General features: G+C 50.7%; 1 protein-coding gene across 1 annotated transcript in view; it reads left to right on the top strand.

Moving 5' to 3' along the window:
* Adgrd1 (adhesion G protein-coupled receptor D1) overlaps positions 1 to 22500 on the top strand; it is a 117974-nt gene that overhangs the window by 78737 nt on the left and 16737 nt on the right. Inside the window, exons 15-18 of the mRNA XM_041648529.1 lie at positions 5711 to 5834; positions 12144 to 12247; positions 13270 to 13381; positions 13666 to 13819. Coding sequence (XP_041504463.1) covers positions 5711 to 5834; positions 12144 to 12247; positions 13270 to 13381; positions 13666 to 13819 — 494 coding nt within the window. The remainder of the gene's footprint in view (positions 1 to 5710; positions 5835 to 12143; positions 12248 to 13269; positions 13382 to 13665; positions 13820 to 22500) is intronic.

Here is a 22500-nt window from a genome sequence, read left to right as displayed (position 1 = left end):
ACCTCCCAAATGTGGCCACAGGTCAATCTGATGGAGGCGGCTCTTCAACTGAGGTTCCCTTCTCCCAGGTGCTTCTGGGTCATGTCAGGTTGACAGTTGAGACGAACTACAACAGACAGCAATGCTGGCCAGGGTGTGGAGAAACGGGGAGGCTGAGTCAGCACAGCCATTGTGGAAATCAGTATGGAGGTTCTTCAGGAAAAAAAATCAGACCCACTGCTGGTGCACATCCAAAGTAAGGAAGTCGGTGTGTTAGAGAGAATGTCTTCCCAGCGTTGCACACAATAGACAAGATATGGGTATCAGCCCGCGTTGATATGCATGCGTAGTGCTATTCTCTTCAGCCCCAGATTTATAATTAAAAATATTTTATGATCTAAAAGGTACTTTTGATAGCTCCCAGAGACAGCCACACCACAAGCATCCAGCCACAGCACTTTTCAAATGATTCCTTATTATGTATTCAGGGAGATTCAGTTTGAAAAGCATAGTTCTCTTGGTTTTGATGAGTGAACACAGCTGTATGATCACATGACCGAGCTCTAGGACAATACTGCCTACTTCAAACGTTCTCCCCATGTTCTGCATCTGGAGGTCAGAGGACAACCCCAGGGAGTCAGTTCTCTCTTTCTACTGTGTGGGTCCCAGGGATGGAACTCAGGTCACCTGACTTGACAGCAAGTGCCTTTACCTCCTGAGCCATCGCGCAGGAGGGGAGCTGCTTAACTTCCCCACAGTGGAAGCATTTCGAGAGTCTTTTCTGCTGGTGATTTATAATTAAATATTTTATGACCTAAAAAAGGTGCTTTCGATAGCCTCTGTTTTTAAAAGGCGCTCTAAGTTGTTTACACCCATACTATAGAGCTCCTGGGAAGCAATGCATTTGTGGTGGGAGTTCCATAAACGCCAGCGAGGCTACATTAAGAGGCAGCTATGCGCAGGTCTTCTGGTCTTGCTACTGTTCTGTTAACTTGTCCTGCCAATCACACCGGCCCTCAGTACCCATAATTTTGTAGTAGATATCTAACCAACTACAAACCTGAAATATTTGGGCTGGGGGGAAATGACACCTTTAATGAGCACAGGCAGACTTCTTGCCTGTCATTATTTCCACCTTGACATAACCATCCACATGCCATTCACATTGCATTGGATATTATGCATCATCTGGAGATTAACATAAGAGGGTATGTGGCGGCTCTATGCAAACTTTGGGCCACTTCAAATCTTTGAATTTCTTTGGAGGACTCTGGGAACAAATTCCAAGAGTAAGAAGCTGGGCTCAAACTCACAGGCCAGGAAGACAGCAAGATCAAAGCCTGCTGAGGCTACAGAGTGAGTTCAAGGCTATCCCATCAGCTCAGCAAGACCCTATCTCAAAACAAAACATAGAAAAGGTGGTGGAGATATGGCTTAGTGGTAGAACCCTTGCTTAGCATACACGAGGCTCTTGGTTCGGTCTGAGCGGTAGAGTGAACAAGACCTAAGAAAGATGACCTGAAAGGAGGCGTGCAGATTCTCCACTGTGATTGATGGTGGCCTGGAATAGTTTGCTCTTCTCTGTGGTCCCTCCTTCTTTACCGTGGGAGATAAGTGCTACACTGTGGTCCACCCCATCACATTGAGACACAATTCGCTGCCCCTTTAAAAAGCAATTTTTATTATTTTTAATTAGGGGCATGTGTGTGTGCACCTGTGGGTAGATGCACACAAGCTAAAAGATAGAGATAGCTAGAAGCCAGAGATATTAGCTCAGCTGGAGCTAGAGTTACAGGTGGGTGTGAGCCTCCCAGTGCGTGTGCTTGGGTGCTCTGGAAGAGTAATAAGTACTCTTAATTCCCAAAAGATTCCTCTGGGCATTGCTCTACCCCTTCAGTGTGTATTTTCTAGTGCTGTATCATGTTCTTTTAATTCTCTTTTATTAAATGTGGGGCTTTAAAGACCATCTCTTAGCCTTGTTCAGATGATCGACATTGCATGCCCTATGTCTGGCTGCAATGGATATGGCATGACTTTAGGAGTATTCTAAGATATGATTAATACGCACCTGTGGTTCCTCCTGCCCATCGATTCTAAGGTTGTCCCTGCCGTCATTAAATCTTTATAGGCTTTTTTTTTTGTTTTTTTTTGTTTTTTTTTTTTTTGTTTCTGCCCCAGACAATCAGCTATCTTGTAGAGCAATTACAGACAAGCCCAGGGCCATGCCATGGACGCCTCCACTTATCCCATCTCTAGCTATTTTTATGCCTTTGTGCAGAGCCACGTCTCTGTCTGGCGTAATGTCCCTTTAACCTTCCTTGTATTGCGAGCCTGCTGGAAGTGAATTCAGTTATCGCTCGACCATCTGAGAACAAGTTCTCTTTCAGTTTTGAAAACTGTCTTCCCTGGTCTTAGAATTCTGGACTAGTTTTTCTAATTTTGTTTATTTTTTTATTATTTGTAATCTTAAACATAACTTGTTTCCGTGCGTACACGTGTAGTTGGGTGTAGCTACAATCGCTCCAGAGTGTGTGTGGGGTGATCAGAGGATGACCTGCAGCCCGAGTCAGCTCTCTCCTTCTATCCTGTGTGTCCCAGAGATCAATTGGACTTAGGCCCTCAGATTTGACAGCAAAATGTTTTTACTGGCTGAGGAGCCATTCTGCCAGGAGACATGGGTCGCTTTTGGAAAAGATTAATACTCTAAGAAATTATACAGTGACTCGCTTGGTATATATTGAATATTTATGAATATATGCTTTTACTTATTTCCTTTGTGGGACCCAGGATGGAACCCAGAGCTGTTCATGCTAAGCACGTGCTCTACCACTGAACCCCACCCCCACTCCCTAATATATCCACATTCCTCTTTTCCATTTGTTTGAGACGGGCCTCACTTTACCAACTAGCTTAAAATGTACTGTCTAGCCCAGACTGGCCTCGAACTCACAGCAAGCCTCCTGTCTCAGCCTCCCAAGTGTTAAGATTACAGGCGTTAAGATTAAGCACGTCTGGGCTTCGAAATATCATTCTTCTTATTTTTAAAGATAAAACCTTACTTTTTAAAGAAAGCAAATACTTCTTTTTTTTTTTTTTACATCTTACCCTGAGTTTATGCATGTATTTTGAAATAATTTATGTGTCATATACACTTGCATTCACAGGAAATATATGGAAGTGTTTTTGGTCCCATCGTTCTACACCATTTTCTTTGGGTTCTGCCTCTATTGATGCCTGCTTCTTATACTGTGTTTATATATGTCACATTGTATTTATGTACCTGAGTGACGGTACTGCTGCCACGGTGTGGATGTCCCAGGTCACAGGCCGCGCATGTTTTTTGATGCTATCTGAAACGGCTCAGCTGTCTTCTGGGAAAATTTATTTGTGCGCAGCTGGGAAGCTTCCCGCTCGTCCCCACCACCTCCCTGGGGAGCAGATTTCCATCCCATCCAGAGGTAACACCTCTCAGAACTCAGCTTTCCTGGCTGATTATAGCAGTCACACCTGCAGGGTTCTGTTTCGGGACATGACTTTCATGGATGGTCTGTGCCCCCTTCACTAGAGCCGAGGGCCAAGTCCACCCTCCGGACTGTTTCCATCCCTGTTAATTCTCAGGGTGACCTCAAATGGAAATGTGGCATCTTCGCATTAAGTAGGCATACAAAGTAGCTGCATAAAACACAATCGCCTGTAAGGCGGTCCTTCCCCGGGTCCTGGGAAAGTTAGATCCAAATGTGGGGTGGGGGAGGGGCCCACGACTCCTTTATATTCTGCCGTTGTTGATGGGGATCTGGTTCCTCTACATGTGCTTCCATTGGCCCAGGCTTTGCTTTCTGCCCGTTGCCTCCGACCTCCCGCAAGAGGTGGCTCATTCATTATGAAAACCACCCAGAATGCTGCTGGTCCCTGCATCTCAGTTACCATGTGCAGTGCCCACACCGCGGCCCCTTTCCCACACTCTCAGCCCTACCCCCCAACAGGGTTACTATTGCAAGGGCTACAGTCCTCTTTGGAATATAAAACTGCTATAGCTGGGTGTTCATGGATATGGTCAGGGGAGCAAGATGGGGGCATGAATTACCTCGTTCCAAGCGCCTAGTCCCTCGGGGTAGAAGTAGGAACTATAGCAGAATACAAATCAGAGACAGTCTGAGCCTCAGACTCCTTCAGCTTGGTAGACTGGGGTCTCCTCTCTCAAGCTGAGACACAGGTTTGTCTTAGCAAACAAAGATACCTGCTTGTCATTTGAAAGGGCAGAGAAGTACACACGAGAAAATGACAGTGGCCAGCACACTCGCTGCAAAGATAAACCAACTGGCATCAGTGCATACTGGCCTGGGTGTCACTGTGAGAAGAAATCATAGCTCCAGCAGCAATTAGAGACTTGAACATTTCAGAAAAGCAAACATTCCGTTTGACCTCAGCCTCCCTCCCTGACCTCTTCCCCCGGTGTTTGGAGACCACTGTGAGGAGGCTGTCAGTTCCTCAGTAATTTGCATTCATTTATGTGTGCATTCACAGAAACCAGGTAGATGTTGCCTCCCGCATACTGTTATGATGTTGTGTGTGTCATTTCTGTGTTTTGTGTGTAATGATAGACACTGGCCAAGGGTTATTATTAGAATAAGTTCTTGGGGATTGGAGAGATGGCTCAGCGGTAAAGAGCACAGACTGCTTTTCAGAGGACCTGAGTTCAATTCCCAGCACACACATTGCAGCTCACAACCAGTTGTAACTCCAGCTCCAGGAGATCTGATGCCCTCTTCTGGCCTCTGCAGGCACCTGTATTTCCATACAGATATCCCTAGCCCTCACACACACACACACACACACACACACACACACACACACACACACTAAAATAAAATCCTTAAGATAAAACTTTAAGTGACAATAATGTGTGTGCATGCAGAGTGCATGAGTGTGTTTGTGTGTGTGTGTGTGTGTGTGTGTGTGTGTGTGTGTGTGTGTGTGGCTGCACATGCCCACACGTAGCTCATGCTCAGAGCAGGCCATCAAGTGCCTTCTATACTTCCCCAGCTTAGCCTGTGAGTCAGAGTCTCTCCTTGAATCTTGAGCTTGCGTTCTTATTGGCTGGACTGGCATTTCTAGCAATCCCCCTGCTTCCACTCGTCCACAGCACTGGGTTTATAGGAGGACATAGGACCATGCCCAGCTGCTACACAGATGCTGGGAATCAAATGTAGGTCTTCATCACTGCATAGCGAGTAACACTGACCGCTGAACCATATCTCCAGCCTTGAGGTTTCGAAAATGCTATGAAGGAGTTTCATGTGTATACACACCACATCATATATTTGCAGGCACTGCATTTTAGTTATTTTTATATTACTTATATACACCTTGTGTTTTACATATCTGTCCCCGGACATGCGCTTAAGAACTGTAACGCATTTTCTTAGATCACTCATGATTCCCCGGGTGTTTGGCTTCCCAAGCTGGACTCTGGACCACACACATTTCTTCCCAGAGTGGGAGGGGTCTAGGTGCTTCCCCAGTGAACCAAGCTGAGGCAGTGGCCCCAGCCTCTCTCTGTCTCAGAAGAGATCTTTCTGGGGTCTCGCTAGTGCCAGCCACTTCCCAGTTTTAATACCTGAAGACAGTTTGCACCCTGGCATCAGAATTAGCCAGTGAGCTGTTGAGCCTGTGGGGCTGAGGAATGCCATTGTTCCCACTAATCATTGTTCCTTGTCCGTTGTTTCCTCAGCTCCGGGGAAGGCGTCTGGTCAAGTCAGGGCTGTGCGCTCACAGAGGGAAACCTCACCCACTCAGTGTGCCACTGTACCCATCTCACCAACTTTGCCATCCTCATGCAAGTGGTCCCACTGCAGGTGAGTGCCACATAGATGCTGCCTGGCCCTCGGGTCGCGGCAGCTATCGCTGCCCTCGGAACAGATCTAGACTGTCTACAAACTGATCTCGTATCTGGGAGGTGGCCAAACACATTATCATCTTTGAAGAGCAAGCTGGGGAGGCTGACATGTGGTTCACATGGAAACCTACCTTGGTTAAGGGAGCATAATGGGACATCGGACACAGACCACAGGCCTGGAGGGGAGATCAGTGGGAAGCTGAACTGCCCTGGGAAGACACTCTAGAGTTGTAGGGAATGAGCCAATGGCTTCCAACAAGCATACACCAAGAGGAGCAGAGAAGGTACCTTGGCCAGTGATTTTCCTTCCTTCTTTGTGGGCAGTTAAACAAGTGAGCATCCAGTGTGCTGGCTGGGAACCTGAATGTCCCCAAAGACCACTCAGAGGGAAAGTGCAAGTGAACCCCTAGACTCACTGAGGGAGACGGGAGCTTTCGCGCTATTGGGGACATTTCAAACGACATCAGGGTAGAGAGCTTTCTCCTCTGGGACCTCCACGTGCTGGACCGCTGAACTGAGGGATATTCTGCTCTTCTTTGGTCTACCCAGGAGGGTCTGCTGAGCAAAACAAAGGGATATGTACTCTCCAGGGAGTGGACACTCATGCTTGGCATTTATCCCAAGAGATATCCAATCTCCAAAGTCAAAAAGGAGAAAAAAAGAGAAGGAAATCCAGACTCATTTATATCATAAATCTGTCACCAGTCAGTATTGGTGACACCAAATTTAGACAGCCCGTGGGTGTCTTCGTGGGAGAAAATTCACATCTATTCATTGCTAGGAAAGGTTGATTTGAAAATGGTTTAAAATTATCCCTGTTTAAAAGGAACAGTTCATGAACATTAACAAAATTAAGGCAGATCTCACAAGTGAGGCCAAGCCTGGGGCACACTTATAGACTTCAAAAGGTGGCACAAGTGACCTCATCTCCTTGATACCAAGCCAGGTTCTTCCTGGGCACCTAAATTCACCCTCATGGCCTTTGAGTTTGTGGTTCAAGCCTGCCCTTGGACATTCTCGTCCCATTGTGTCCCCATCTCTTTTACCCTCTGAGGTCTCTCCAGGCCTTCTCCACACCTGGCTTCTTCCTAGGCACTCACTTCTGGAGGCTTCTGTCTTCTGGGTGAGTGAGTGTGTTTTTTCTGTGCAATCTTAACAGACAGTGAGGCATCCCTGAGTAGTAACTTAGACTGCTGGACCACTATTAGGAGGGATGGTCTAGGCTGATGCCCCAGGAGACACCAAGATGGATTGTGTCCTAAGAGACTCGAGAATGTGTCTGAGGCTGGCCTTGGCCACTTAAGTATTGATGAAGTTTAAAGGTGGAAGGCTTGGCTATCGCATCATAAGCTCGTGCTCAGATACTTTACCCGAAAGTCTCGATTTCTGGTTTGCAAAAAAGTAAAACAGGGCTTGGGAGAAGGCTTAGTGATTAAAGCGCCTGCCTTGCAAGCATGAACACTGGAGTTTGTTCCAGAAATACACTTAAGTGTTGCATGGATTTTCTTGTAATTCCAACCTTGGAGGGTAGAGATGGAATCACCTGAGCACTAGCTATATTAGCCATTTGGGAAAGCTCTCGGCTTGACCGAGAGACCCTGCCTCAACGAATAAGGTGGAAGAGGGGTGGGGGAAGGTTTCTGACATCAAGCTCAGGCCTCTACTTGTAAGCACTCCTGTGCACATGCACCATACACATGTGCCTTTCACACACACATGTGCACACACACACACACACACACACACACACATACACACACACACACCTTCAGTTTGTGCTGAAGATAGCAAAACTTCATTCCTGTGTAGTAGGGAGAATGACCTGGCTGCTCCAAGGGGCTCTTTGGGCAGAGTGGCCCCTGCGTGCTCTGCTTGGTGGGGAACCTCAGCTGACCTCCTGCAGTCTCTCCTGGCACTTCAAGGGCATTGAGTTTGTGGTCGCTGACTCAGAGGGATCCAGCCCTGAAACCAACACCACGTTTTGTCTTTTTTTGTTTTGTTTGTTTTTGCCTTTCTAAATCTGGCCATGGCGGGAAAGAAAGGGCACAGCCAGTGTACACAATGCTGTCCTGCAGCTGGTGCTGGGTGTGTTGTGTGGGGTGCTGTCGTGGAACCCTTTCCCACTCCTGACCACTGCACCATCTCTAGCCTGGATCCAAGATAAGGGCAGTCATATATAGCCATGAAGGGGGCTCATATGTAGGCGTGAAAGCAAGGAGTGATGAGACTGGTGTGACCACTGTGTGAGCCGCTTTCGTGGTCCCAGGATTGTGGCATAGCCAGGGTCACGTGGGTGTTTCTTGGGGCTGGAGGAGTACATATATGAGGACCGGGCACAAACAGGCTCCTTCTGCAGGACATCCAGCCTATGCATGCCAGGCAGCCTCCAGTAAATACTGTAAGCCAACTGTGCCAGATACTGGGGTACACTGGGTTCCTCCTTGCCACGTGCTGTGTGGGTCTGCTGAGCTCAACTCTACCACCTGCAGCAGGGCGGGACATGGGGGACTTATCCCTGGAGGCCCATGGCAGATAGCATAAGGGGAGGAGTGGACACCATCCAGTCTGGGAACCCAGCCACTCAGCACCCTGCCTTGAGTCCCTAACCCCAAACACTCAGTTGTGGGGTCAGTCTCTGAACCAGCCATCATTCCCTAATACCCAGCCCTGAGTCCCCATCCCCTGAACTCCATGCCTGGCCCAGAATGTGCCATGAGCATGAGGGTCTTAGGGATGTCCTCATGTCAGGTTGGGGTAGAGAGAGGAGAATGAGGGGTGGGTCTAGCCACTCCCACCAGGGCTGTGAACCTTTTGCATTAAAATGTCAGTGCTGGGCCTGGCCGTGGTGGCGCACGCCTTTAATCCCAGCACTCGGGAGGCAGAGGCAGGCGGATCTCTGTGAGTTCAAGACCAGCCTGGTCTACAAGAGCTAGTTCCAGGACAGGCTCCAAAACCACAGAGAAACCCTGTCTCGAAAAACCAAAAAAAAAAAAAAAATGTCAGTGCTGGAAGTCGCTCAGTGAATAAAGTATTTACCATGTAAGTGAGGACTAGAGTTTAGGTCCCTAGCCACCCAAAGAAAAACAGAATGGGCTTAGGTGAATCCCTGGCGCAAGCTGGCTAACTGGGCTAACCCATGCAGCTCTGGTTTCAGCAAAAGACCTTGTCCCAGTAATAAAGCGGGCAGAGTGACTGAAGGGGATACCGGATTCCAGTGTCACCTGTGCAGGCTGGCGGTCTCAGAGTAAACTCCCCTCTTCCTCACTTCCCTGCTTCCTGTCCTGTCCCTTCCATCGCCTCCCTCTTCAGGTTCATTTTTGGCCTCCATCCTGTCTCCCATTGTCTCATTCTCTCCCCACAGCAGCCCTCCTGTTGGCCACTCCCTGCCAGGCCTCTTTCCCTGTAGGCTCTGGGGAGGCTCCTGGGCCACCTGGGTCATGGAAGTGAGCTGAGGAGTAACAAGAAAGAAAACCGTGCAAACTGCTCTTAGGAGGGTGTGGGAGGGAAGGAGAGAGGAGGGCACCTGGGACCCAGGGGATGAAGGGGAAGTGTGCACAAGACTGCCAGGTACCTCTGGGTAGCCCTGCCCTGGTTCCTTACTCTGGGGTCCCCCTTCTGACTCGCTGATATCAGCTCCGCTAGCCAGACCCACGATGCCACAGTTGAAATAGAGACCTGGATGGTGCTGGTATTATTCTAGAATCTTGACTAAGAATCAGCTGTTCTGAGCTGTGGGGGTGGGGGCAGGAGCTCTCTCTGTGTGTGTGTGGGGGGGGGAGGCAGGAGCTCTCTGCAGAGGGAAGCTGCCTGCCTCCTTTGGGATCCTATCTCAGGAGGAGGCTGCCTTCAGAATGAGGTTCTTTCTCCAAGGGCAAGGATAGGCTTGGTGGCTAGCTATAGGTGCAGAGACAGGGCAGATGGGCCCGAGGGAAGTCTCCACCCTAGAGGGCCCCACATGAAGCAAAGGGCTGAGGGTCCCCAGCATGGGCAGCTCTGGCTACAAGGTTGAAGTGCACCTTAGCCTAGGTTGTGACATCCTTATGGACAGGGGACCCCACAGGAGTCCAAGGACCAGATGGAAGAGGCATAAGGAAGTGGAGGAAGTGTGGGTTCTGTAGAGAGTATACACATTGGCCAGAGAGCAAACCAACATCCCGCTTCTCTCTCTCTCTCTCTCTCTCTCTCTCTCTCTCTCTCTCTCTCTCCTGTCTCCTGGGTCCTGCACACACGCAGGCTTTTCCATCATCACCGACATGCCTTCTGAGCCTGCAGCAAGCACCCTTTGTTCTCTGAACAAAGGGTGAAGATTGCTCTCTTTTCACAAATGAATCGTGCATCTTGGCGATTGCTCCGGCTAGGTGCATACAGACCAGCCACATTCATGGGACCCACTGCCGTGTCTCCCCAGGACTCTGGCCTCCATGGGGGCATGTTTTAGTGGTGGTTGTCTCTCTAGCCATTTCAAACAAGGGTGATATGTTACACACCCCTTCACCTCCTCTTTTGGGTGCTGTCCTCCTGGTAAACCTGAAGCCCAAGAATTTCAATGTTAAAACCCATGCCGCTATCTTAAGCTGCCTGGCTATGCTTCTGAAGGCAGGGGGGAACTTTGCCTGCAGTTACTTCTTTCCCCAGCAATTTGGGGTCAGGGCTTTCCAGCTCAGGGAAAGGGTCCTTTTCTTCTGGTGACTGGTGTTTATAAAGGACTCAGTCCTGAGAACCTATGTCACAGGTTTTTGGTCCAAGGGTTTCTTATCCATCCCTGCCTGGCTTTGCACTGCAGGCTGACCTTAGTTTCTGACAGCCAGCTCAGATGATGGGGAAAGAGTCCGATAGTTTTTTCCCTCTGTGGGCTACAAGTGCCTCTTGGGAGAGTGACTGTATCCTGCTATGGCTCAAGTTCCCACTAAGACCCCAGGCCCTGGGTTCTGCCCTATAGCCAGGAAAGTAGTTCCCTGTCGTGATTGACATCTTAGTCGCTTCATCAGCCCTGAGCTTTCGATGAAAGTCCTGGATTTTGTTCACTGTGAAGGGCAAATATGCCTTGCTTTCCTGGTAAGCCAGGTGGCTGATGGGAGACACAGAGACTCCTGGGTCCTAGGAGGAGGTGCTGGAGCCCTGGACCCCTTAGTTGACTCTCATGAGGTGACCTGAGCTGGAGGGGGAGGTCATGGGATCTCCATCCTGCCACAGTGGCCGGGTGGCATCTCTGTCCTGCTACAGCAGCCGAGTGGCTCATGCCCACCTCTGTTTGTGCTTTGCATCCTTCTCCATGGGACACAGAAGGCTGACAGTCCGGGGTCAGCCCTAGCCAGGCTCCTGCCTGTGGTCAACAAATGCTATAAAGCTGATTAAGATGACAGACAGTCGCCAAGCTAGAACTGCTCAGGGAACTATGGTGTCTCTCAAGGTCTGGCTATACCTGGGCTCTATCCAGGGCCAAAACTCTGCATGGAGGGACCTTGGCATCCACTGCAGCTGGGACACCATCCCTGAGAGCCACAGATGGGAAAGAACCAGCCTCAACCGAATAGAGATGGGTACCGGTTGCTAGGGCGTGGATGGGACACTCAGGTCAAGGTTGCTAGACTCTAGTTGGGTGCATTCTGTTTACACATGTCTTGTTATGCCATGAAAGATGCTCTACTACAACAGACGTCAGCCTAGGTGACTACATGGGTGTCCACTCAAGAGAAAGTCCCAAAGGGTGGCGTGTGCCTGCCAATGAAGACTAGCATATGGTGACTGTCAATTTGGGGACTAGCAATGCTCTTGAACTGAGGGCCAGAGAGGGTATTGACTTTCTGTGCATCAGAAGAGCCTTTCAACCAACACGCTGTGTGTATGTAGTCTTCCTAGCATGAGGCCTTTATGTCTATGAATGCACTGACCCTTCCCCTCTTCAAGTTCCTCACTGTTATTTCCTGCATTTCATAGCCAGGGGAGACATATGTCTCTGGTTACCCTGGGCCACTTATTCAGACATGGATGGATTGTCTTGAGCCTGGGGGTGTTGTCATAGAATAGGTCAGGTAGCCTAAGTCAGGAATCCAGGAGATCCGGCATAGCAACCTGAAGTGTAAGAAATGTCAACCCTGAAGTCCACTGTGGCATATCCCTCTGCCTGCGGTTGGGGCAGGAGGCTGGTCTTGGTGGTCAGCATCACAGGGCAATGGTGGTCAGCATCACTATGGCATCACGTGGTACCCCTCCCAGTCATGGAATGGGGTAGAAGGCCAGCCGCCCACACCTTGTTTTATTCCTGCAGCTCTCACGTGGACACCAGGTGGCGCTGTCGTCCATCAGTTACGTTGGCTGCTCTCTGTCAGTCCTCTGCCTGGCTGCCACACTGGTCACCTTTGCAGTACTGTCGTGAGTCACCCTCTCCCCGTGTCCCCAGGAGGTCTAGCAACTTACTGGAAATGTCTATGCATCCTGTCACTCTGGTCATACCCCTCTCTGACTTTGAAGACCCTGGGGGTGTGTCTGAGCCCTGCTAGGTGGAGTACAGATGTGACTACGTGGCTGTTCTCCCAGTGATGCTCACTTTCAAAATCTGATGTGCAGGGAAGATACAAAGAAATAGCAAAGCCCATGGAGTGGCGTTAGCAGGCTTTAGACACACTTGAAAGGTCTGGAAAACCCCATATCAACACTTGAGGAGTTCGGGGGGGGTGGGGGGATCTGAGTCAGGCAAGAGTGAGCACAGGCAATCTTGACTCTCCCCTCCTCAGCAAGCTATGATGTCTGGTTTTGAGGCCAAGTCATGCATAAATGCCTTTGGATGGGGCCCATCAATAACCAAGAAAGCCAAGGAATAACTAAATGCTTTCTTGTGCAGTCTGCCATGCACAAGGAGACAGTGCAGAGGTGAGCATTTTGGGTTGGGAGGCTAGGAAGCTCTCCCTGTTGGTTGCCATCCAAGACTACAGGCAGAGCCCTGCCAGGAATGGCTATAAAAGGGTGGCAGGCCCCGCAACCATTCTCCTGTATCCAAGCGGCTCCTTCCCTCCCTGCTATCCTCGATGATGTCCATGATGTTACGAGGTGCATATTCTTGCAGGTTCTGATTCAGAATTCAGATTAATGTCCCCACCCGCCCCCTCCCCAGGGTGGAGGGTGTGGAACAGAAGAGGACCCAGGGAATTTAGAAGAGCCATTGGAATGCCAGAAAGGCTCAGGCTGTGCAGGGTGGTTGGGTTTATGAAAGGAGCTGGGATGCTAGCCAAGAGTGAAAGGGAGCAGCTGAGGGTCCAAGAAGGGAGCGACAGCATGGAGGAGTAGGGCCTATAAAGATACCCATGGTGTCTCAAAGAGAAGTAGGGAGGGGACCAGAATGGGGATAGGATGTTGAGGCTGAGCTCGGGGACTCACACTGGCCCCTCTGTCTCCAGTTCTGTCAGTACCATTCGGAACCAGCGTTACCACATCCATGCCAACCTGTCCTTTGCTGTCCTGGTGGCCCAGGTCCTGCTGCTCATCAGTTTCCGTATGGAGCCTGGCACGGTGAGTAGGTGCTGATCCTCACCCTGCGGCTGTCCCTCTGCACCCAGGTGTCTCTTCAGAGGACACCAGGGAGGGAATGTGTTAGGAGTGGGCATGGGTGGGGAGTGACAGAATCAGAGGTTGTAGAACAACTTTGGACTGAGAAACCGAGCCTCAGCTCCTTGGGATGAAAATGAAGTCATGTGACTAGAGGCGTCCAGGAAAAATAGACACAGGGAAGAAAAACCTCAGCAGGGCTGCTGGGCACCTCGTGGTCTCACCCTGCATCTTTGTTTGACCCCCAGGTCCCATGCCAGGTGCTGGCCGTCCTCCTGCACTACTTCTTCCTGAGTGCCTTTGCTTGGATGATGGTAGAGGGCCTGCATCTCTACAGCATGGTGATCAAGGTCTTCGGGTCAGAGGACAGCAAGCATCTCTACTACTATGGGATAGGCTGGGGTATGTAGAGGGATGGGCAGATGGCAGGGATAGGCTGGGCTATGTGGTAGGGGTGGGGCAGGTGGCAGGGGTAGAGCCAATTAAGATAAGTAGGGAGGGATGAGGTGGGTCAAGCAGAAGTGGGGCAGGTAGGGTAGAGTGGGTCTTAGTGGCAGTGAAGCAGAGGAGGTGGATGTGGGACAGGGTTTGGGGGAGATGAGACTGGTCTTATGGAGATGGGATGGGATCCGTTGGAGATGGGATGGGATCAGGTGGGGATGGGATGGGATCCAGTGGAGATCTGATGGGATCAGGTGGAGATCTGATGGGATCAGGTAGGGATGGGATGGGTTCAGGTGGAGATGGGATCAGGTGGGGATGGGATGGGATCAGGTGGAGATAGGATCAGGTGGAGATGGGATCAGGTGGGGATGGGATGGGATCAGGTGGAGATCTGATGGGATCAGGTAGGGATGGGATGGGTTCAGGTGGAGATGGGATCAGGTGGGGATGGGATGGGATCAGGTGGAGATAGGATCAGGTGGAGATGGGATCAGGTGGGGATGGGATGGGATCAGGTGGGGATGGGATGGGATCAGGTGGAGATGGGATCAGGTGGGGATGGGATGGGATCAGGTGGAGATCTGATGGAATCAGGTGGAGATGGGATGGGATCAGGTGGAGATGGGATGGGATCAGGTGGAGATGGGATGGGATCAGGTGGAGATGGGATCAGGTGGGGATGGGATGGGATCAGGTGGAGATGGGATCAGGTGGAGATGGGATCAGGTGGGGATGGGATGGGATCAGGTGGGGATGGGATGGGATCAGGTGGAGATGGGATCAGGTGGGGATGGGATGGGATCAGGTGGGGATGGGATGGGATCAGGTGGGGATGGGATGGGATCAGGTGGGGATGGGATGGGTTCAGGTGGAGATGGGATCAGGTGGGGATGGGATGGGATCAGGTGGGGATGGGATGGGATCAGGTGGAGATGGGTTCAGGTGGAGATGGGATGGGATCAGGTGGGGATGGGATGAATTCAGGTGGAGATGGGATAGGGTTGGGCAGATCAGGTTGTGGGGTTGGCACCGGTGAAGATGCTTTGACTTTTGAACATAGCGAGGTTTGTCTCCTGGCTTATTAATGTTCTGTCACTTTGGGAAGAATGTGCTGTCTGCTGTTGGAATGTGTGTTCTCTCGGTGTCAGGCTTAGTTGTCTCAAGGTGACATCCGAGCTCTCTGTTTTGGCCTAGATCTTTCCTCTAGTTGCTCTTCCAGCTCTTTGAGGTGAGGTAGTGACGTCACTTGCCCTGTTTCCTGTTTCCCCCCTTTCGCCTTCTTTTGAGTTAAGTGGGTATTTTCCTGCGCAGCATTTTAATTCTCCTAATGAGCTTTCCGCCGCTTTTTTCTGGGTTGTTTTCTTAGTGGTTGCCCCCGTGCTTATTATATGCATTTCAGCATATTAAAATCTATTTTATGTTCTTAATAAATTACAGCGCAACACGGAAACGCTGCTTTTAAGTGGTTCTATTACTTTATCCCTCTTTCTGTGGTTATTGCTACACATATCACAACTACAGGGTGGGGGGGGGGAGGCTGTAATATTACTTTATCAACCTCACCTCTCTAAAAGAGGCCGGGAGAGGAGATGGGTTGTGTACCCATCTTTTGTCCTGTTATCCATCGGATGCACTGTGTCTGCTCCTCTGCGTTTGTCCCTGTGAGTCTGAATTGCCATCAGTCTGAATTGCCTTGTCACCGTGCCCCAACACAGCTTTGTCACTCTCCCTCCCCTGTATGCCTCGGAAGCTTATTGTATTTCTATTTGTTATGGGCCTAATAATGCAGGCTCTATAAATGTCATTTGATATTATTGCTTTTTAACTCAATTGAGGGGAAAAAAAGAGGGTACACAACTCTATTGTTGCTGATAATTCCATAATTTATCAGCGCTGTTGTGTGTGTAGGTCTGTGTTTCTATGCGTGTGCGTGCATTTGTGCGCGTAGGTGTGTGTCTCTCTGCGCGTGTGTGTTTCTGTACGTCTGCATGCATGTGTCTTTGTGCCTGCACTGATGTGCATATCTGTGCATGTCATTGCCTTTGGTGCCTGCGGCTGGTGAGGCAGGCCCTCTGAGCACATGCTCAGATGGGTGTTTATCTGGGAATGTCTGTCTCACCTTCATTTTACAAGGCAGTCATGCAGGGCGCAGATTCTTTCCCCTGGGGCACTTTGTGGCCCCTCATTGCCTCTGTCTCCATGGCTGGCTCTGAAGTCTGCTCTTTATCCAGGCCCGGGAGCTGAAGGGCTGCTTTTCTCCCGTGGTGTCCAGCGGTTTCACTTCCTTTCAGCCTTTGCACTCAGTCGTGTCCAGGCTGCCTCCCTCCCGCGTTCTCTGGCGTTCTTCCTGGACCTTATCAGCTGTTGAAGCGGCGGCCACGGTGTCTTCAGACACCTGCTTCACTCTGTCTCCTCTCTGGCACTCTCTGGTGCCTGCCCGAAGTCCTGTGTGTCTGCGTTTCTCTGGGGACTCTGTTGGCTCCTGCTTCCTCTGATCTTCAAGTCACGAAGTTTTCGTGGTGTTTGAGTCCTCTGACTCTTCCTCCTGCTGCTTGGCCCCTGCTGGCTCCTCTAGTGGAGTTTCCATTTCAGCGATTATACTTTTTGCTTCCAGAGTGCCCATTTGATCCTCGTTTCTTCTTTTTCATTTTTTCAAAAATTCCCATCTGCTCTCTGATACCCTGAAGAGACCTCGCCCGCCCGTCACACTCTGCTGGTGGCTTTAGTTAGTTCTTTCAGCATCTTCAATGACCTCGGCCCCTTCCCAGGCAGTTGCGCAGGCCACATTTTTTCTGCGATCCTGTATGACTTTAGAACCTTTGCTGAGGGTCTGGTGTTTTGGGATGCGCTCGCTCAGGGCTCCAAGCCTCCTCAAGTGTCCACCTGTCGGCTGGCTCGCTGCTCTGTTGCTTGGACTGCTTGACGCTGGTCCTGGACTGGCCTTTCCTAGCAGGGCATGGGAGAGCAGGGACAGAAGGAGGACAGTGTCCACCTGGTGTCATGCTGTTCTTCGTAGGTCTCTGGGAAGGGACAGTGGCCTCTGATCTGCAGAGCTCCTCTCTATCCCAAGAGTCAGCTGAGGTAGGACACAGATAGCTGCCACATCTGTATAGATGAGCACCCTTCGGCCTAGGGTTGGAGGCGGGCAAGCAGTGTGGGCGTCAATGGCTTCCTTGGAATGGATCTTTCTAATGTAGAGCTGAGGGCTAGGGATTTTGGCTCTATCTCCCACAAATATCCTGCAGGCCTGGGCTGGGGAGCAAGAGAAGGGCTGAGCTTTCTCTGTGTCACCAGCCAGTTAAGCAGGTAAACCACTCAAGTGTCCCTGGCCTCCCTATTCTTACATGGATTTTGTAGATGTCCGTGAGATTGTTTATCTCAATCTGCTGCACACACGTAGGAAAGTTTACAGGGACTTTGGAAGTTTCAAAAGTCCCATCCTTATCACCCGTAGTCTCACTGGGCCACAGCCAGTGCAGCGTCCTGGTCTTGGCTTGTTGGCTGTATTGACTCTTGCCCATCCCAAGGAGCCCCTGCCAGCACAGTGGATCCGCTTCCTGCCAGTGTCACCCTGAGGATGGGCACCCACCGCTTTCGCAATTGTTATAAAACACGGGCCAGGCGTCAGGGACCTGCTGCTTATTTCTACTTCCCTTCAAATGGGTTTAATTTCCTCAGCCCTCATTATGCAAACAGCAGATTAACCGTGTTTACTGTGTGCGCTTCGCGTTGGCAAGTGTCATTTGTTTGAGACCAACGTGGAGGCGTTGACACTTGACACTTTCCTCAGGATTCCCAGGAGAGCTGCGAGCAGAGGATGTGGGTGGGCAGCTACCTCCTATGGCTGCAGGCCATGCAGCTGGTACCCACTGTCCCCACGGTTACCACTCAGTGTGACTACTTAGTTTATCACTGTTCCTGTTCAGCCTGACTGCTTACAGTTTCAGTATATGTATGGCACAGGCTGGGCGTCCCCTGCTCTCCATCCCTTCAGGAAGGCTGGTTCAAATGTGACCTGCTCCCTCAGGTCCCCTGATCGTCCTAGTTGGAGGGTGGTTCCTTCCTGTGACTTCTGACTTCAGTTAGGAAAGATCTAGAAGTAGACGTGGATGACTAACTACTGTAACTTACTAATTTCTTCATGGAAACTGGCCATTCTGGTAGAGAGGGCCAGGTGCTCGGGACTGATAGAATGCTTGGGTGGGTTGTGAGTGTGTGGTGTGATGGGTGTGTGGGTGGGTTGTGAGTGTGTGGTGTGATGGGTGTGTGGGTGGGTTGTGAGTGGGTGTGTGGGTGGGTTGTGAGTGGGTGTGTGAATAGGTGTGTCATGGGTGTGTGAGTGGGTTGTGAGTGTGTGAGTGAGTGTGTGGTGTGATGGGTGTGTGAGTGGGTTGTGAGTGTGTGGTGTGATGGGTGTGTGAGTGGGTTGTGAGTGTGTGAGTGAGTGTGTGCTGTGATGGGTGTGTGAGTGGGTTGTGAATGTGTGAGTGAGTGTGTGCTGTGATGGGTGTGTGAGTGGGTTGTGAGTGTGTGAGTGGGTGTGTGGTGTGATGGGTATATGAGTGGGTTGTGAGTGTGTGAGTGGGTGTGTGAATAGGTGTGTGATTGGTGTGTGAGTGGTGTGTGGTATGATGGGTGTGTGATCGGATTGTGAATGGGTGTTCATTGGTGTGCGAGTGTGTGACAATCTACTCTATCTATCCTGGAGGAATATTTTACTTGGTCTGCCAGTACTGGAGAAAAACGAGCTATTGGTCAATATTGAAACACCAAGGGACATTACTTACAATGGCAAAGTCCCTTTGAAAACTGAGGAGGCAGGGCATCTTGCTTCCCATTGTGGCAGGACCTGGCATCTTCTGATGCCCACACATGTGGTCCTCACAGAACTCAGTCTGCAGCTTTGATACAAGCTCTCTACAAACAGAACTCCAGGCAGCTCTGACCCCCGCAGCCTCCATCCATCTTCCCACCATCCTGCCTTTAATTAATTTCGTCAGGAGCCCGTGAACTGTGTCTTTCATCTTGCCAGGGCTAGGTTGGCTTCGGGCCTAAGTGCAGTCAGTCTGCAGGCAGCAGGGTTTTTAGCCCCCAGCCCCTAATGAAGAAGGAATTAGAACTGGCCCAGAAGACCCGGCTGCAGGCAGAGACCCCAGGAAACATAGCCGCTTCCCCTCAGATCACTCCCTGGCGGTGCTTCACCCTGCACATAACCGAAGCTTTTACAAATCTAATGCTGTGTGGAAGCTGAGGTGAGGCGGGGAGGCATGGAGTCAGTTACAGGTTTGCTGACAGCAGCTTCCTGAGCTGGGGGACAGGGGTTTGTGGAAGCGAGGGGAACAGGTTGTGTCCCCAGGGAGACAGGGACTGTGATGCCTGCATTTTGATGGAGCCAGCTGGAATTTGATTACCAACTCAGCCCTGAGAGATGTCACGAGGTTTATTGTTCTCTATTGAACTTGATGTCTTCTGTGATTCCCCCCATCATCTGGGGCGAGACCCCAACGAAGCCTGTTCCAGGCCTGCCTTCCTCTGCATTTTTATTTAGGACACCAGCTCAGCCTCTGTGTGGTGGTGGGTTATTAATCAGGGTCTGCTGGGTGACGCTGTGGTAATAACCAGCTTCCTACCTTTGGCTGGTTTAAATGCTGTCCGCATTAGGGTTATTACTGCTGTGATGAAACACCACTACCAAACATCAACTTGGGGAGGAAAGGGTTTATTTCATTCACAGGCCCATGTAACAGTTCCTCTTCAGAGACAGTGAGGACAGGCACTCAAGCAGGGCAGGAGCCGTGAGGCAAGAGCTGATGCAGAGGCCATGGAGGGGTGCTGCTTACTGGCTTGCTCCCCGTGGTTTGCTCAGTCTGCTTTCTTATAAAACCCAGGACCATGAACCCAGGGATGACACCACCCACCATGGGCTGGACCCCACCCCACCCCCCGCAATCACTAATTAAGAAAATGCCTTACAGCTGGATCCTATGGCGTTCTCAACCGAGGCTCCCCTTGTTGACTCTAGCTGGTGCCAAGTTGTCCGAAAACTAGCCAAAACAAATGCCAAGCACTGGCTTGGGGTTTTTGAGACCAGTCCACCCTGAACAGTGCCAACGAGTAGGTCAAGAGCCTGGAGTCCAGAGGGGAGAGGTCACCACCAGAACCAGTGCTGGGAATTCAGTGCCGAACCTGTGAAAAGCACACGGCATTCCAGCCTGCCATGCAGAACAAGGTCCCAGGAGCCTCGCCGTGCAGAGTGCACGCTTGTCACAGGTGGAACAACAGCAAACATGGAAAGGCGGCCTCAGTAACTTCTCGGGAGGTGTCCAAGCATTCCCCAGCAGTAGTTCCCCAGATATGTCTGTCACCCCTACCAGGATCTTAGGAGGCCAAATCTAGGGATGGCATTAGGCTGGGCCCTCTGAAAGGCCCCAGTGTTCCTGAGAGGAGCGCATGTCAACCCAGGGAGACGATGTTTGCAGTGACAGGGCCAGAAGGACTCCAGACGGCCCACAAAAGAGCGGCACAAGTTTGCTGGGGTTTTGGGGAAGACAGTTTCAGATGAGACATTGGTGGGACAGCTGGGGAACCTGAGTCACCCAGGATGCTGTTTAGGACAGGGATCATTGTCACACACGAGGGCTTCACCGTTCATATGCCGTTCATGGGGTCCTTGCCCCATGTGATTCCCATTTCATAAATGAGAGCATGGATGCCCAGAGAGGTCCAGCTGGCTCCCCGAGGTTGCACAGCAGGTTTGGTGTGTCCTCAGCAAGGTGTCATTTGATCCCACGACCCAGGCTTCTTCCCTTTGTTGTCTTTTGTCTGTGTCTGCTGTCCTTGTTTTTCCGTCTGTGAACTTTTCTTTCTAATTTCGGACCCAAAGGACACATAATCAGATTCCCAAAGCAGGTCACATGGATGGAAGGAAGGAAGGAAGGAAGGAAGGAAGGAAGAAAAGGAGAGCAGTAACGAGAAAGGGAGAGAGAGGGAAAGAGAGGGGTGGATGGGTGGATGAAGCTCCCAGGTTTTCCACCTCTCTGCTTGACACTGTCTTCTGAGCAATCTACCCACCCTCTTGCTGTCCCCTGGCTGGTCATCAGTCATGTGATGACATACAGTCATGACCTGGGTCCAGGTCAATCATCCAAAGTACCGGAGGCAATGTTGCCATCTAGGGTGGACTGTGAGAGCCTGACGTAAGAGATATGCCTTCCAGAGCCTGGGGATGCTGCATCATCGCTTGCCTCGGTGTCTTCTTGATGCTTGAGTCTGTGGCTGCATCCAGCGGGGAGCAGAGAGTCATCGCCAACATTTCCTCCAATCACCACGGAGAAGCGGCCGTCCTTGCCTAGCGGCACTTGCAGGGGAGGCTGAGGGTGACTCGGGTCCACAGCACTGCTTGTTTCCTGTGCTGGCCACTGCGTTCAGAGACTCCCTGATGTCTCATGTCTTTTTAAACTGGTCCTTGCCTCAGAGGCAAAGGATGTGTGGCAAATGTCTTAAAAGAGGAATCTAGACTCCAAACCGCAATTCTGATAGAGAGAATGGAGGCATGAATAGCTCCCGGTCTGCAGGGGGCACTAGAGAGCTGTGGGGCGGAGACACTGGACTCCTCACACATCTGGGTGAAGCTGGAAAATAGTTTCCTCTAGGGCAGTGGTTCTCAGTCTTCCTAACGCTGCAACCCCTTAATGCAGCGCCTCACGTTGTGATGACCCCCAATCATAAAATTATCTTTGTTGCTACTTCATAACTGTAATTTTGTTACTGTTATGAATTGTGATGTAAATATCTGATATGTGGCCCCTGTGAAAGGGTCATGTGACCCCCTTCCCCCCCCCCCAGGTTGAGAACCACTTCTCTATAGCCCTTTCTCCTTGGAGGGATCCAGTTCCTTTGGCTCCCCCCCCCCCCCCACCACCACCACAGAGGAGGCAAAGGGACCAGATCCCCAGCCGGTGGAAATGCTGAGTGGCGGGAAATGTTTGCAGACTTAGAGAGGCTCAGCCCGAAAGTTCACATGTGTTGGGGGAAGCGCAGTCATGTTTCAGAGTGAAACCCCACACCATAGCTGAGCTGAAGAACGCTGAGCAGCTTCCTCCTCGTGGAGGCTCACGTCTGGTCTGAATATATATAAATCCCCTGAACTTGCGAAGTGCAGGGAGCAGTCAGCTCGCTCTGGGCTGCCTGGCTCTGAGAGCAGTTTGACCCGGAGTTCTTGCTTGGCAGGGAGAAGGAATGCTGTGGGAATTGCTGGTCTAGATGTTTTTCTAGTTTGTTCTTAGACCTCACTGAAGTTTGTTTTTGTTTTTAAAAACAAATCCAGCTCAAAGTGGCTTAGGCACAAAGGGAATTGAATGGTTCATATGGCCAAAAGAGGTCCATGGTAGTTACATTCGGGTCTTGATCCTTGAGCTTGCACAACACAAATCTGCCTTTGTTGATGTTCTCACTGGCAGTGCCCTGAGTTTTTCTGAACTCCCCACTGTGCCAAGGTGGCTTCAAAGCCCCACCCGTCCCACCAATGTCCTTGCCCTCTTCCCAACGCCATGAGGAGAGAGTTCTTCTTTAAGGCAATCTTGCTTTTGAGTCCCTGCTGGAGTCTTATTGGTTTATCCAGGTCACATGTCCATCTTTCA

The sequence above is a fragment of the Microtus oregoni genome, unplaced genomic scaffold, assembly GCF_018167655.1.
Source record: "Microtus oregoni isolate MIOR12 unplaced genomic scaffold, Mior012 000003F_ref0000135, whole genome shotgun sequence".
Lineage (NCBI taxonomy): Eukaryota > Metazoa > Chordata > Mammalia > Rodentia > Cricetidae > Microtus > Microtus oregoni.
The sequence above is the reverse complement of the archived record's forward strand: the minus strand, read 5'-3'. Positions and strand labels throughout refer to the sequence as shown.